This window comes from Sebastes fasciatus, chromosome 21, assembly GCF_043250625.1.
Source record: "Sebastes fasciatus isolate fSebFas1 chromosome 21, fSebFas1.pri, whole genome shotgun sequence".
Lineage (NCBI taxonomy): Eukaryota > Metazoa > Chordata > Actinopteri > Perciformes > Sebastidae > Sebastes > Sebastes fasciatus.
The window spans coordinates 5,675,581-5,689,470 of NC_133815.1; the positions used below are offsets into that span (position 1 = coordinate 5,675,581).

The 13,890-nt window shown below is 38.2% G+C and overlaps 2 protein-coding genes across 3 annotated transcripts in view; one reads left to right on the top strand and one right to left on the bottom strand.

Moving 5' to 3' along the window:
- The window catches only part of apbb1ip (amyloid beta (A4) precursor protein-binding, family B, member 1 interacting protein), a 26,255-nt gene extending 21,362 nt beyond the window's left edge, over positions 1 to 4,893 (top strand). The window contains exons 10-14 of the mRNA XM_074621618.1: positions 421 to 531; positions 2,676 to 2,774; positions 2,879 to 3,002; positions 3,121 to 3,182; positions 3,807 to 4,893. Coding sequence (XP_074477719.1) covers positions 421 to 531; positions 2,676 to 2,774; positions 2,879 to 3,002; positions 3,121 to 3,182; positions 3,807 to 4,430 — 1,020 coding nt within the window. The 3' untranslated portion in view covers positions 4,431 to 4,893. The remainder of the gene's footprint in view (positions 1 to 420; positions 532 to 2,675; positions 2,775 to 2,878; positions 3,003 to 3,120; positions 3,183 to 3,806) is intronic.
- LOC141759501 (protein adenylyltransferase SelO-like) lies at positions 4,731 to 12,494 on the bottom strand. 2 transcript variants are annotated; one of them, XM_074621620.1, is made up of 20 exons: positions 12,366 to 12,494; positions 11,738 to 11,935; positions 11,537 to 11,655; positions 10,592 to 10,720; positions 10,100 to 10,164; positions 9,936 to 9,992; positions 9,724 to 9,822; positions 9,026 to 9,093; positions 8,842 to 8,929; positions 8,674 to 8,743; positions 8,319 to 8,391; positions 8,153 to 8,236; positions 7,937 to 8,063; positions 7,389 to 7,433; positions 7,198 to 7,279; positions 7,012 to 7,104; positions 6,158 to 6,234; positions 5,955 to 5,998; positions 5,694 to 5,773; positions 4,987 to 5,256 (listed from the first exon to the last, which is right to left on the bottom strand). In XM_074621620.1, exons 2-20 carry the CDS (start codon positions 11,919 to 11,921, stop codon positions 5,134 to 5,136), a joined length of 1,707 nt encoding a protein of 568 aa, XP_074477721.1. In that variant the 5' UTR covers positions 11,922 to 11,935; positions 12,366 to 12,494; the 3' UTR covers positions 4,987 to 5,133. The 2 variants fall into 2 exon arrangements, with proteins under 2 accessions (XP_074477720.1, XP_074477721.1); XM_074621619.1 differs by lacking the exon at positions 12,366 to 12,494 and having other exon boundaries at positions 4,731 to 5,256; positions 11,738 to 12,061.
- Between the last annotated feature and the right edge of the window lie 1,396 nt (positions 12,495 to 13,890).

The window sequence follows — 13,890 nt, forward strand, 5'->3', positions numbered from 1 at the left end:
GACACCCATAAACACCCATCCAACAGCTAATACTCTAATCCAGGATACATTCAGTCGGGCTCAAGCAAGTGGTGAAAGATGAAAGTCCAGCAGATATAAAGATATATTTGAAACGTCAACTGAAAGCTTAAGAAATATACAGCTGATTTGTACAATTTTTCACTTGGACTACAAAGTTCTAGTGTGTTTTCTGCTTTATCAACCACATGCATCTTTCATGCATCGCTGAATATAACAACAGCTTTTACTCCCTGCTGGATACCCATTCACTTACTGTATATCTTTAGAAGCTCTTGCACCCCACACATACCATTCTTACCAGACATTATGGCCCTACTATTGCACTTGTAGTGTAGATTATCAATTCAATATGCTAATTATTGATTTTATATTTAATATAATCCTTTATTTCTTTTACAGTCATCCCGTGACCTCGTCTGCTTTGTCCAGTTTGACAACCTAAATGTCTACTATGGCAAAGACTTCAAGAGCAAATACAAAGCCCCAACTGACTTCTGCTTTCTACTGAAGGTACGTTTGCTTTAAATTTGTCATCTTATCAATCTATTTTAGCCTCAAAGCCACACGCCCTTTCACTGTTTAATTAATAAACAGAGAAGCTGCAACTTCCCCTAACTGGAGAAAACATTTACAGTAAGACTCTCGGGTGCCTTGTGAGTTTTGCTGTTTTATTAGCAAGTGTTAAGACGCATATATCACACTGTATATCGCACGGTGGAAGAGATATCAATGCAGAATTGATTATTGCATGGTGGTTTCTGAGCGTGTGGTGTGGTCAGCTGCACAGCTGCTCGCTTTGCTGGAAATGCAATAAATAGTTTAATTTGAAGAAGTGAAAGGAGACAGTTTCATCCAATTTAGCCGAAAGTGGTGAGAAGGGAACTTTTTAAGCAGTTCCTAATATTTCTTTAAATTACTGTGGAAAGCACCCTGCATTTAATTAAAAGAGTACCATCGAATTGAGAATATTAACAGTTACGGGGAGGTACATACTGTACTCATTTAAGACCCAAGACATGCTGACTTGACATGAAAAAAAGCAAGAATTAGATGAGTTGGTGGTGAGTCTTAAAGGGATGTGAAAGTCTGCTTTCTTTCTTTCTTTTCCCCTTCTCTGGGAAATACAAGAATCAGCAGATACTGTCAGGCTAGATGTTGAGGATCAGAGCAGAAAGAGCTTAGAGAGGCAAAGAAACTGAATTACCTACCAGTGAAAGACGAGAGTCCTCAAGGTTTGAGCTAAAGGGAGGAGGCTATTAGGCGCTGGTGGACAAGGGCAAAGGAAGATGACCTGTCAGAGAGCACATTTTGGAAGGCTAGCCAGGTTTCACATGGTCGCTTGTCCTTGTTGTTGTTTAGGAATCATGCAGTAAAACTTGTTAAAAAGCTGCCTCAGTTGTGGTCGATGGTGATGAAGATGATAATAACAGAAGCTGTTTTCGGCTGCCAAAGTGTTCAATTAGGGTGTGAGTTGACAGATCGGTGGGGCGGTGTGTTTACGGGCTGTCAAAAAAAGTGCTGCAATTCAAGGACGACAGCAAAACAATTTAGCTTCATCATTCAGCTGTTTTATATTCAGAGGAGCTGCCTTAGGTGATCTCTAATACCATTATGCATAACTGATATCATGACATTACGTGGGAAGTCAAAATCCTCATCAGGGGCAAACAGTTTACTCATAATGTTCGACCCATACAGGGTGCACTATAGAGCAAATATTTGGTGTACACTTATGGCATAAATCCAACAATTAAGACTGTTTGAGCATCTCATATTTCCTAAATTAAACTGGATTACAGGATGTACTCAATGACACACACACATTGTAATTTGTTTGTTCATGTTCAGAAATGCTGACTGGACTATTCCAAACAACAGGAATTGAAAATATAGCATCCATTTAACAAGAGTTGCCTGTAAACACTCTGATTCTGGACTCACTCTGCCCCCTTGTGGTACCTTTTAAAGGAGGAACTCCAATGATTTTACACATCAAAGTTTGTTTACAGGTCTTGTTGAGTATCACTCCAAATGTGAAAAATTGTTGTTTATTCAGTTTGGGCTGAAGACTACAAGTTTGAAAATGAAAAAGAAAATCTGTCGGTGTGAAGTTAGTAGCCCCGCTCCTCATCTGATCACATTAGCCGCTACTACACCTGAATCTCTGAGTTGCATTGTGGGTAATGTAGGCCCCCCCAGGGTTTAAAAAGGAAGAAGGATGCTTAAAAAAAACAATATCTCTGGTTCTGCTTTGATCCTTCTTTCTCTGAGAATTGTATAGAAGTGCAATGCTGAATAATCAATGAGTTAGTTAAAACTCTGAGTCGGGGGAGTTTCAGTGAATGCACTAATGAAATACAGTCGTGTTTGCACAACAGCTAGAAAGAAGGTCACAGTGCCACATGTCACCCAAGAGACTAATGTTAATTGCACGTTTAATGTGAGCTATACTGAAAGGCAGGGTTGTGTGGGTGCAGAGGAGTGTAGTGTAATGTAACTGTAATCGGTTGTAGTATGTTACCTTAATTTCTCTCAAAAATAAGTAATAAAAGCCTGTTGACAGGAATCTTAAAGATCTACAGTTTATAATGGGAAATACTTTAACGAATTAAGTTCTTTACTAACCTGTTTACCATTTGGATTTGTCTCCACAGCATCCTCAGATCCAGAAAGAGTCTCAGTACATCAAGTACATGTGCTGCGATGATGCTTGTTCCATGAACCTTTGGGTAACCGGAATACGGATTGCAAAGGTAAAATTGATTTGACCTTTTTCAATTTAATGCATTTAATAATAGGAAAATAATTTCCATTTGACCCAAACTCGTGCTCTGTGGTATGTTTCTTGCACTTCCAGTACGGTGCGTCGCTGTATGAAAACTATAAAACCGCAGAGAGGAAGGCTGCTGTCAGCTCTGTGTGGACGAACCGCAGCACTCCATCGAGCTCCAATCCGTCAACGCCCTCACCCACCATCAAAGGTAGCACGACACACAAGCTGCCCTTCACTGATATGAAACAACCCAGATGTAGTGATATTAGTGCAAACATTTTGCTTGTACAGTATGTTTACTCATGGTGTTTCTCCTTATCTGCCAGCCAAATCACCAAGCCAGGCTAATGGTCATGCTCCCAAACCCCAACCAGGACCTGTTTCTGAGGTACAAAACTCTTCATTAGGGGTGAAATCAATGATTATTTTCATTAGAAATGTATCCGTTAATTATTATTGTTTAGTCTATAAAATGTTAAACAGTGGTGAAAAATGCCCAAAGGGTGAATTTTGTCCAGACATCAGGCCAAATTCAAATATTTTTAATTGACAATGATAAAATAGTAGATAAATAAAATAGATATAGTATAGTATGTTGCAAAAAAGTCAGTATAGTATGTCGAAAAAAGTCATAAAAAATACATAGTATATTTTGAAAAAAAAATCAAAAGGTCATAGTAACGGAGTAGAAGTTGAGGAACTGTAACAAAAATACCAAAAATAATTAAAGTAAAAAACAAATCCTATATAGTCGGTCGAAAAAAAAGTCATATAGCATGTCGCAAAAAGAAAAGAAAAAAAGTCATAGAATAGTATGTCGAAAAAAGTCATAGTATAGTATGTCTAATAAAGTTGAAAAAAGTCATAGTATAGTATGTCGAAAAAAGGTAAAAAAAAAAGTAATAGTATCGTGTGATGAAAAAGACTAAAACAAGGTCATAGTGTAGTATGTTTTTAAGATCCTGCACATACCCTGTTTTGGTTATCATTATGTGATATTCTGTCTCCTCAGGACTTGGACTATCTTCCACCTCCGCCCCCATCATTGGAAGAGATGCTTCCCCCGCCACCTCCAGACCCAGTCCTTCCTCCTCCTCCACCTCCTTTGGCTAGTAAGAGTTCCTCAAAACCTGCCACCCCCCAGCGACACCTGCCAACCAACTTCCCTCTACCTCCACCCCCAATGGATAACCTCCCTCCTCCACCGCCGCCCCCACCCAACGACAATGCCTCAGAGGCCCCGCCAGACTTCCTCCCACCGCCTCCTCCAGCCACTGGCTTTGGTTCACTGCCACCTCCTCCGCCGCAATTGAATTCCTTTCCACTACCGCATCCCCCAGCGAGTATGGACCAGTCTCTGCCTCCTCCACCACCAGATCCAGAGTTTTTACCACCGCCTCCACCTATGCCAATGTTCACAGGGGCTGGAGCACCCCCTCCACCACCACCACCTCCTCCTCCACCACCTGCTGCTGCAGCAGCACCAAGAGTAGCGGTGCGGCCTCCTGGCTCAGTAAGAAAGATGCCTCCTGTTCCGCCAAAGAGGACTACACCATCGATGCAGGGAGGAGGTGGAGGAGAAGGAGACTTCATGTCAGAACTGATGAAGGCCATGAACAAGAAGCGTGATCAATAGCTTTGCAAGAAAATTGCGGACTGTAAACAATAGTACGAACTGCGCCCGCACAACGACGAAACTTAACCAGCAAACTATTTACATCCACAACAACACTGAACATCTCCAACATGAAGCCAGTGTAAATAAAAACAGACTGCTTATCCTAGACATAATCTTGCATGAATTAAGTGAAAGGGTAAATATACTTCTACAGAACTGTATATATTGTCACATTTGCATGGAGGGCTGTAAATAGGGTGAAAAGTCATACTGTATATGAACCTGGATCCTTAAAAAAAGCAACAGGACAGCCTCCACTTGAGCAACTTTGAATTTATTTTGGTGTCAAGCTGTTTGGAAGTTGTTAGCATTCAATAATAAACTTTTTGTGTCGCACCTTTCATTCAAGAAATGCAGCACAAAGTGCTTTACAATAAAGGAAAATAGATAAACATCAATAAACACTGGATATGAAAATGCCTATTTAGCCTCGAGTGCACTCTCTACTAAACTCTTCTGTAGCACTGAGAACTGTATCTAATTTTTGATGGTCACTGTATGCCACACGTGGTGGGTAATCTAAGTAGAAAATAACATTTAACAGCCATGACATTTTGGACCAAATCTTTTCCACCAGCATGAGATAATTTACTAAAATATAAAAGATAAATTATGCTGTAACTTTTCTTCACTTTAATGTTATTCTCTATGCAAGAATTCCCTAAGAGGAGCAGCTGACCTTTAACCTCTTGGCCCAAAGGGGAGGTCTTGCTGCATAGCCCGCCTCCTCTGCAGTCTCTTGTGTAACAAAGGGAAATGACAGGATATGGTGCAGCAGCGCCACCTAGTGGGGGAAAGATAAGACAGCAGGAGCAAAAAACATCAAATGTGTAACAGAATAATAGTGGGCCATTGGATTGCATAGTAAAATTGAACAATTTAATACAGGGTATATGCAGGAATCCTGATGTTATATTTAATACTTAAGAATAGTATGTCATAAAAGTTCTAGTATATTATGTCCTAAAAAAGTCACAGTATAGCGTGTCAAAAAAGGTCATGATGTAATATGTCATAATAGTCAAATATTGTATGTCATAGTATAGTATGTCATAAAAAGTTCCAGTGAAGTCATCGAATAGTATGTAAAAAAAAAAAGTCATAGTATAGTTCATCGAAAAAAGTCAAAATATAGTATGTCGAAAAAAGTTTTAAAAAAAGTCATAGTATAGCATGTCGAAGAAAAAGTCATAGTATAGATATATAATATGTCATACATACCTCAGAAAAGTCATTCGTCTCAGCTTTATGTATCGCAGACTCTGCTATCCAGTTCCTCAGCACATATCTAGGATTTACATCTGTAAGAGATTTTTTTGCAATGAGACAAAGTTGTTCCTGGTAAAAATATAATATTATAGAAATCTGTAATTCTTTCTTATTTGCTGTTTTGAAGCACAATGCCATGACTCACTATGAGATTACAAATGATTACATATTTCATGTTCCGATCAACACTAATATGTAAATTTAGTGGCTTACTTTTCATCCTGTGTTGACGATCCAAATCACTGTCATTTGGTTGTCTAAACAGAGGAAACAATCCAGAAAATAACAACACATATTATGACATCAATTATGAGAATACAGCAAGTGTTTTCAAGCAGAAAAAACCGTGTGAACATTTCAGAGAAACTTGAGTTACCAAACTAACTTGAGCTAGGTCTCTGCATCTTTTTGCTTACCTGCTGAGCTGGAGCAGGTACATGCTGAGCCAATCAGAGAAGAGCTTGTGGGACGACAGTTCTTCAAGAGCCCACATCTGTTACAAAACAAAAAATAAACGCAAAGGATGCCTTAAAATCAAAATTGAACTTCTGAATAGATACACCGGTTTTGCATATTTTTTGCTGTTGCAGTAGCAGCATTTTTCACGTGGGTTACCTGCATACTAATAACACTAATTCACTGTTCAGACAGATTGAGATAATACTCTGCAACACTGTCATATACATGTATCCTTAGTCATATTTATCACCATTTATTCATCCGATATTTTATTTTTACATTTGCTAAGAACGCAGATTTGTTTTAACGCCACTAATTTATTTAACGCAATCGATCTCGGAGGTTCAGAGATTCAGAGGTTGTAGCGGGCTCAGTTTTAAAGTTGGATTGAAGATACTGGCATCATATGAAACTAGAAATCCTAAGGAATCCATACGTACGTACCAACATGCCATGACATTTTTATGCTAAATGCAGAACCTGTGAGGGTTTCTGGACAATATCTGTCATTGTTTTGTGTTGTTAATTGATTTCCAATAATAAATATATACATACATTTGCATAAAGCAGCATATTTACCCACTCCCATGTTGATAAGAGTATTAAATACTTGACAAATCTCCCTTTAAGGTACATTTTGAACAGATAAAAATGTGATTAATCGCGATTAAATATTTTAATCAATTGACAGCGCTAAAAGAAACACAACATAGCACTGCAAAATGATGTCTTGGGCGTAACCACAGCGATGAGATATTAAAGATGTCACCACAAAATCTACAAACAGGAATATAACGTGTTGCAGCTCTACCTGTGTGAAGTTCCTGTTGTGAAGCTGCTGGGCTGAAACTTCACTGAGCTGCCTGAAGGTCATGGTGAAGTCTGATTGTGTGTCCTCCATCATCTGGGGGGACAAACACATCAACATTTTACACATTAAATTGATTTAGTAGACGGAGATGATGTAAAAATGTCTATTACATTGTCAATGACTTGCCTTAAGCAGGAAGGCAATGAGGTAGCTGTCATTCTCCTCTTCACCTAAAAGCCCCAGTTTAGCTTTAAAGAGCTGATGAAACCTGAAATATATTCATCAATAAGGCTTGAAAACACTTTATTATTACGCTCACTGCTTGGATATAGCACTGAGGACAACATAAAGAAATCATCATTTCATATTGAGCTCACCTCGTCTGGTAAATATCAAAATATCCTTTTAAAATAATTTTAGCCCTGAAAAAAGAAAAGACAAGTTAGTCCAAAATAATTTTAAGAAAATGTCAAATTTCAAGGTATAAAGAGTAGAAAGAGATTCATATGATGTACTACAGACTGACAAAGTTGCTGACCAACATTACTGGCTCAATTCTGCGTTTACATAAAAATGTGGGTCTACTTCACACAAATTGCATCTAGGGAAAGTTTTGAAAAGGGCCTAAATATGATCCTACCAAAAGTACCTTTTTAGCCATATTTTCGTGACCGTACAAGTCCATATATGTGCATGCTAGATTTAACCATGCCATATGTTTTCCTTGAAGCAAAAAAAAAAAAAAGCTTTTGATCGTTTGTTTGAGGTCTGTGTTTACAGACCTCTTCATTCAGAACTGTGCAAAAGGTTTAGTAGAAGCTGAACTCTATCATCTCTATGTTGTTGCACTTTGTATTGGTGGCAAACAGGTCGATACTATTCACATATTACTTCTTAATATAAACAGTTATCAGGGTATCCTTACTCGTCGTGCTGTTTGTTAGAAAGCACACTGAGAGCCATCAAGAGCTTCTCAAGGTTAAAGAGTCCAACGTTGGCCTGAGCTCCGATGCTGTATCTGCCCTCATCATCAGATGTGTTGGGGACAAAATCTGCAACATCAAAGTTTTGTTTGATATTTGACAAGAAGGGGACATTCAGTTATTGAAATATAACCCAGACAAGCAGTCATTGTACTCACTGGGGTTATACGACTCCATGAAGCCAAATGGTCCGTAGTCGATGGTGATGGAGAGGAGGCTGAAGTTGTCTGTGTTGCACACACCTGTCGTGATAACACATAATAGAAATCAGTAGATGTTGGTACAAACGGTATGATCAAATGTTCACCCACAACACGTTCTCACCGTGTGCAAACCCGACCGACATCCACTGGGCAATCAGATGTGCTGTTTCATTTACAACTGTGGAATAAAACATCTAGAAAAATAAAACAAAATACAAATAATGAAACGAGGAAGTTCCTTAAAGAAACAAATATTATACATCTGAGACTTGTGGGGAAGCCAGAGAAGCCATTTCCATTCACATATGTTGAGGTCAGAGGTCAAGGGACCCTTGAAAATAGCCAACTTTGGAGCGTTTTTAGCCTGAGCCTGCTACAGCCTTAGAGAGATCCTGCACGTCTCAAAGCGGTTCCAATAATCAATGGCAGAGGGACACCACTGAGCAAAATAATAAAGTTTCTTTTACCTAACTTACCAAATATTTATCTGGGTCGTCTGAGTTGATTGAAGGAAAATGTTGATCAATCACAAAGTTCAACAGCTTTCTAAAATCAATAAAACAAGAACACGATGTTAAAGGCTGCAGTACTCAGGAGGCCATGAAATGGGAAGAAAGCCTGAAAGATCACGTGACCAGACTCACCTCAGGAGATCTCTCTCTCCACTTTGAGCCAAGATTTCTAAAGATCCGATCCGAAACCAGGACTTGGCTAACCGGAGGACGACAGCTCCTGTAAAAAGAATAAAGTAATGTAATGAAACACTAAATGGAGCTGATAATGAGTCAAATCTAGTTTGTGAAGTATTTTTTGCATGAACTACTGTACCTCTCTCTGTCTTCACATTGCCATTGTAGAACTGATCCCTTATCACCGGCTCGTCACTCACAATTAGACTAAAACAAAGCAAAACATAATCAGATCAATAACAGATTAAAACTTCTAGGGCTGTCCTCGACCAAAGAAAATCTTAGTCGACTAACACTCATACGATTTAATAACACAGATCGTTGAAACTGAGTTTCTCCACAAAGAATCACACAAAAACACCACTTTAAATCTTGTGTTTACCAGAGATGTGCTCACAAGTTTCTTGGAAATAAGTCATTCAGCACGAAAAAATGTTGAGGTATACATGTTAATACAGATAGTGGCCCTCTAAAGGGTTCTTAAACATGTCAACAATTTTAACAATTTCAAAGTTCTGAATTATTTGGTGTCTGGTAAACATTTTTAATGTATGTTGTTTTTATCGCTACTGCCATTTAAAATTGTGTGAAGTGTCTGGTGTAAGTAAACGCTGTAAGCTATATAGTTTAACTCAGTGGTTCTCAACATTTTAGAGTATAATTTTTTCTCCACAACCATCTGGTGATCCCCAGAAATTACCTTGCGACCCCCAGGTCAAAATACATTACAGACAAAACTGCACAAATTCTATGAAGGCCTATTAAAAACAAACACATCCTTTGATACAGTTTGTTAACCCCGTTTGTTGTCGTTCACCCATCACCTGTCCCTCTCACCTGGCAGCCCTGCTGGTAGGAACACCCAGGAAGTGCATGGCTTCACTGCCCAGGAACTCCCTCACAGAAGAACGGATCACAGCTCGACCGTCTCCTGACCTGTGTTAACATGTTCAAATTCATATTGAAATTTCAGGTTGAAGATAGATGCCTCTGGCTGCTATTTGTTATCGCCAAATAAAAAGAGTATGCTGGAAAAATGACCCCCGTACCTTGAATAAGGTGTCTTCCCAGAGCCTTTGAGCTGCAGTTCCCATACTTCTCCTTTCCTGTGGGACATATTTATAAGGAATATAAGTTAAAGCTTTAAGTGGCAATCCACCTTAAATATAAATACTTTGAATACACAAGGAGACTAATTCAAACATGTTCTCACCTGTTGGTATACTGACCAAGGGAATGTGCTCGACCATCGCCCAGCTGACCGGCCCAGTAGCCAAACTGATGGGAGAAAGAGAAATCATCTTTTTAATCTTAATGTCATCAACTGTGATCAGATCTATTCTCAGATGTACACGGGTATTATATATTTATATATATATTAATTAGGGCTGTCAATCGATTAAAATATTTAATCACGAATAATTGCATGATTGTCCATGATTAATCGCGATTAATCGCAAATTAATCACTTTTTTCTGTATGTACCTCACAGGGAGATTTTTTTAAATATTTAATACTCTCATCAACAGGAGAGTGTGCAAATATGCTGCTTTATGCAAATGTATATATAAATGTATTATTGGAAATCAATTAACACAAAACAATGACAAATATTGTCCAGAAACCCTCACAGGTACTGCATTTAGTAGAGAAAATATGCTCAAATCTATAAATGCATGCCAGTAAGGGTTAAATGAATCCGTACCTGATGACCTCCATATCTGTGAGCAAGTGGAACAGATCCTGATGGCAGTCTGCCGCCGCTGGCATAACGCAGGAAATCATCTGACCGGGTCACGGCCACATCCAAGTCTAAAATCCCCTCGATGGCGTCCTGTTGAGACAAATTCAGACATGGATTAATTCTTCACATTTATCTCAAAACATAACTATTTAGTCCGGCTTTTAATTAAGCTTTATTTATTTATCAGTCAAATTATTGTATTTTACCTTTTTAGTCTGGCTTTTAACTGAGCTTTATTTATTTATCAGTCTAATAACTGTATTTCACCTTTTTATTCTGGCCTCTAACTGAGCTTTATTTATTTATCTGGCTAAATATTCATTGTATTTCACCTTTTTAGTTTGGCTTTTAACTGAGATTTGTTTATTTATCAGTCTAGTTATTGTATTTTACTTTTTTAGTCTGGCTTTTTACTGAGCTTTATTTATTCATCTGGCTAAATATTCATTGTATTTCACCTTTTTAGTCTGGCCTTGAATTGAGCTTTATGTATTTACCAGTCAAATTATTGTATTTTACCTTTTTAGTGTGGCTTTTAACTGAGCATTATTTATTTATTTATCTATCTGGTTAATTATTTGTATTATTGCAATTGTATATCTGGCCTTCAATTGAGCTTATTTATTTATCTATTCATGTAATCTATTTAGTTTTTATTCTAATATGGTGGTATAGTTAGTTAGAGTTTTCATCCTGCCTCTGGTGTTTCCTCAGTAAATCAACAAGATTTATGCTAATTTTCCATTAGTTCCTGTTTCTATTTATTGAATGCTGTTATTATTGAATGAGCAGGGGGTTGTTGTATTGTGTGAAAGCACTTTGTGTTACATTTGATTTGTATGAAAAGTGCTATACAAATAAAGTCTGATTGTTTGACGGATACTGCTGAAGATATTGTACCGTCACCTTAGAAGCTGCTGCAAGTCTTAACCGGCCTTTCAGTGGCGTTGGACTGGATCTGGAGAATATGCAGTTCTTCACAGGGCGAGCAAAGTTACCATCGACATCATCGATAGGGAATGATTCTGCAGAAAGGATTGAATAGTCAGTAACTGTGAACTCTTTTTTTTTGTATTGACCTGAAAAGACACACAAATCACTCTTTACCTATCAGCTTCTTGCAGGACACTCTGAACTGGCCCAGGTCCTGTATAAGCTTTGAAACACTGATGTTCCACCTGGATCTGCCAGCGTTTGTGGACAGCTGGCTGCTTGATGTTGTACTATCATGACTATCACTATGGCAGTCACTGTCAGTACTTGTGCAGAAGTCCAGAGCATGCACCAACATGAAGCTGGATGCTGCTACCAGAGCAAAGACTAACACTTTGTAGGAGCTCCACATATCACAGACACAGCAACTGCCTTAAAGGTAGCTGGCTTTGAGTAGAGATGTTGTTGTAGATACAATTACTTAATTATGTTTTCCAGCTTGTAATCATAATGCACACAGCATTGGGAGAAGAAAAAGTATTAATATCACAATGCAAAGTGTCATGCATTCAAAATACTTTTTTTTTTTTTTTACATCAGTAAAAGTAATATCACATACATTTACTTAAAGCATCAGGAGTAAACATACTATTTGGGTGGTTAATCTATGCAACTGCATCATATTTTTTGTCTGAACCTACAAAGTAACAAGTAATTGAAGGTGTAAGTGGTTAAAATGAACATAATTTCACTCTGAGAAGTAGTGAAGAGTGTAAAAGTGGTATTAAATGGAAATACTCACGCAGTGTACAAGTACCTCAAATTGTACTTTAGTATCATGCACTTATTACTGTCCACCACAAACTCCCAATGACTTTAGTGAGCTAGTTTCTATGAGAAGACCCTTAATTCACTTAACTTTTACCAGTTTTAAAGTAGTCACAACTTCCAACGTCTGTCAGTCACAACTCCCAACGTCTGTCAGCTACACTAACAACTTCCAACGTCTGTCAGTTTCAACTTCCAACGTCTGTCAGTTACACTAACAACTTCCAACGTCTGTCAGTTACAACTTCCAACGTCGGTCAGCTACACTAACAACTTCCAACGTCTGTCAGTTACAACTTCCAACGTCGGTCAGCTACACTAACAACTTCCAACGTCTGTCAGTTTCAACTCCCAACGTCTGTCAGTTACAACTCCCAACGTCTGTCAGCTACAACTCCCAACGTCGGTCAGCTACACTAACAACTTCCAACGTCTGTCAGTTTCAACTTCCAACGTCTGTCAGTTACAACTCCCAACGTCTGTCAGTTTCAACTTCCAACGTCTGTCAGTTTCAACTCCCAACGTCTGTCAGTTACAACTCCCAACGTCTGTCAGTTTCAACTTCCAACGTCTGTCAGTTACAACTCCCAACGTCGGTCAGCTACACTAACAACTCCCAACGTCTGTCAACGTCTGTCAGTAACAACTAACGTTAGCTGTTAGCAGCTACTAGTTAGCCCCAAAGAACCTATATGCGTCTTTACTCTTTGTTAGCCCAAGATAGTACACTGGCGTTACTATTTTCCCGGAGACGGCTAACAACTCCCAACGTCTGTTAGTTAGCTATGAAAAGAACCATATATTAAAGTAATAACTAAAAAACAGTGATTAAAACTCAACCTAAAATTAGTTTTTTTTAACTACAGCGTGTAAATAAAAAGGTATGTTTATTCGTCATTAACATATTCCCAGATTATAGATTAATAAACTGTTGAAAACAGCAACAGCTAGCTGATGTAAACTGTTAGCAACCCAACTACCAGCTATCCCCAAATAACCTATATGCGTCTATACTCTTTGTTAGCCCAAGATAGTACACTGGCGTTACTATTTTCCCGGAGACGGCGAACATAGCTAGCTATGAGAAGAACCGAATTCCATAAACTTTTTATCAGTTTTAAAGTAAAATAAAAAAACAAAACAATAACTACAGTGTGTAAATAAAAATGTATGTTTATTCGGCATTAACATATTATAGATTAATAAACTGATTTAAAAAAACAGCAACGTTAGCTAGCTAGAACCTATATGCATCTATACTCTTTGATAGCCCAAGATAGTACACTGGCGTTGCTAATTTCCCAGAGACTTTCTATAAGAAGACACGCTTTATATCTTCAGTTTAACTAGAAAACAACCATAGTTTACATGTACCGCTGCATTCCCGATAAAACACTTAATTAAGAGGAGTTAATATAATATATAATGTTTGTCTCTACTCTCTTTGCTCCATATTTGGCTAGCGCACTTCCGTACTGTCACCGGATCTACGTCACCAA

Excerpts from the sequence above, each read along its gene's own strand:
- LOC141759501 (XM_074621619.1), bottom strand. The coding sequence starts at position 11,975 with ATGTGGAGCTCCTACAAAGTGTTAGTCTTTGCTCTGGTAGCAGCATCC. Across the intron at positions 8,930-9,025 it reads CAATGTGAAGACAGAGAGAG|GAGCTGTCGTCCTCCGGTTA; the intron begins GTACAGTAGTTC and ends TTCTTTTTACAG. Across the intron at positions 5,257-5,693 it reads AGACGAATGACTTTTCTGAG|GTGGCGCTGCTGCACCATAT; the intron begins GTATGTATGACA and ends TTCCCCCACTAG.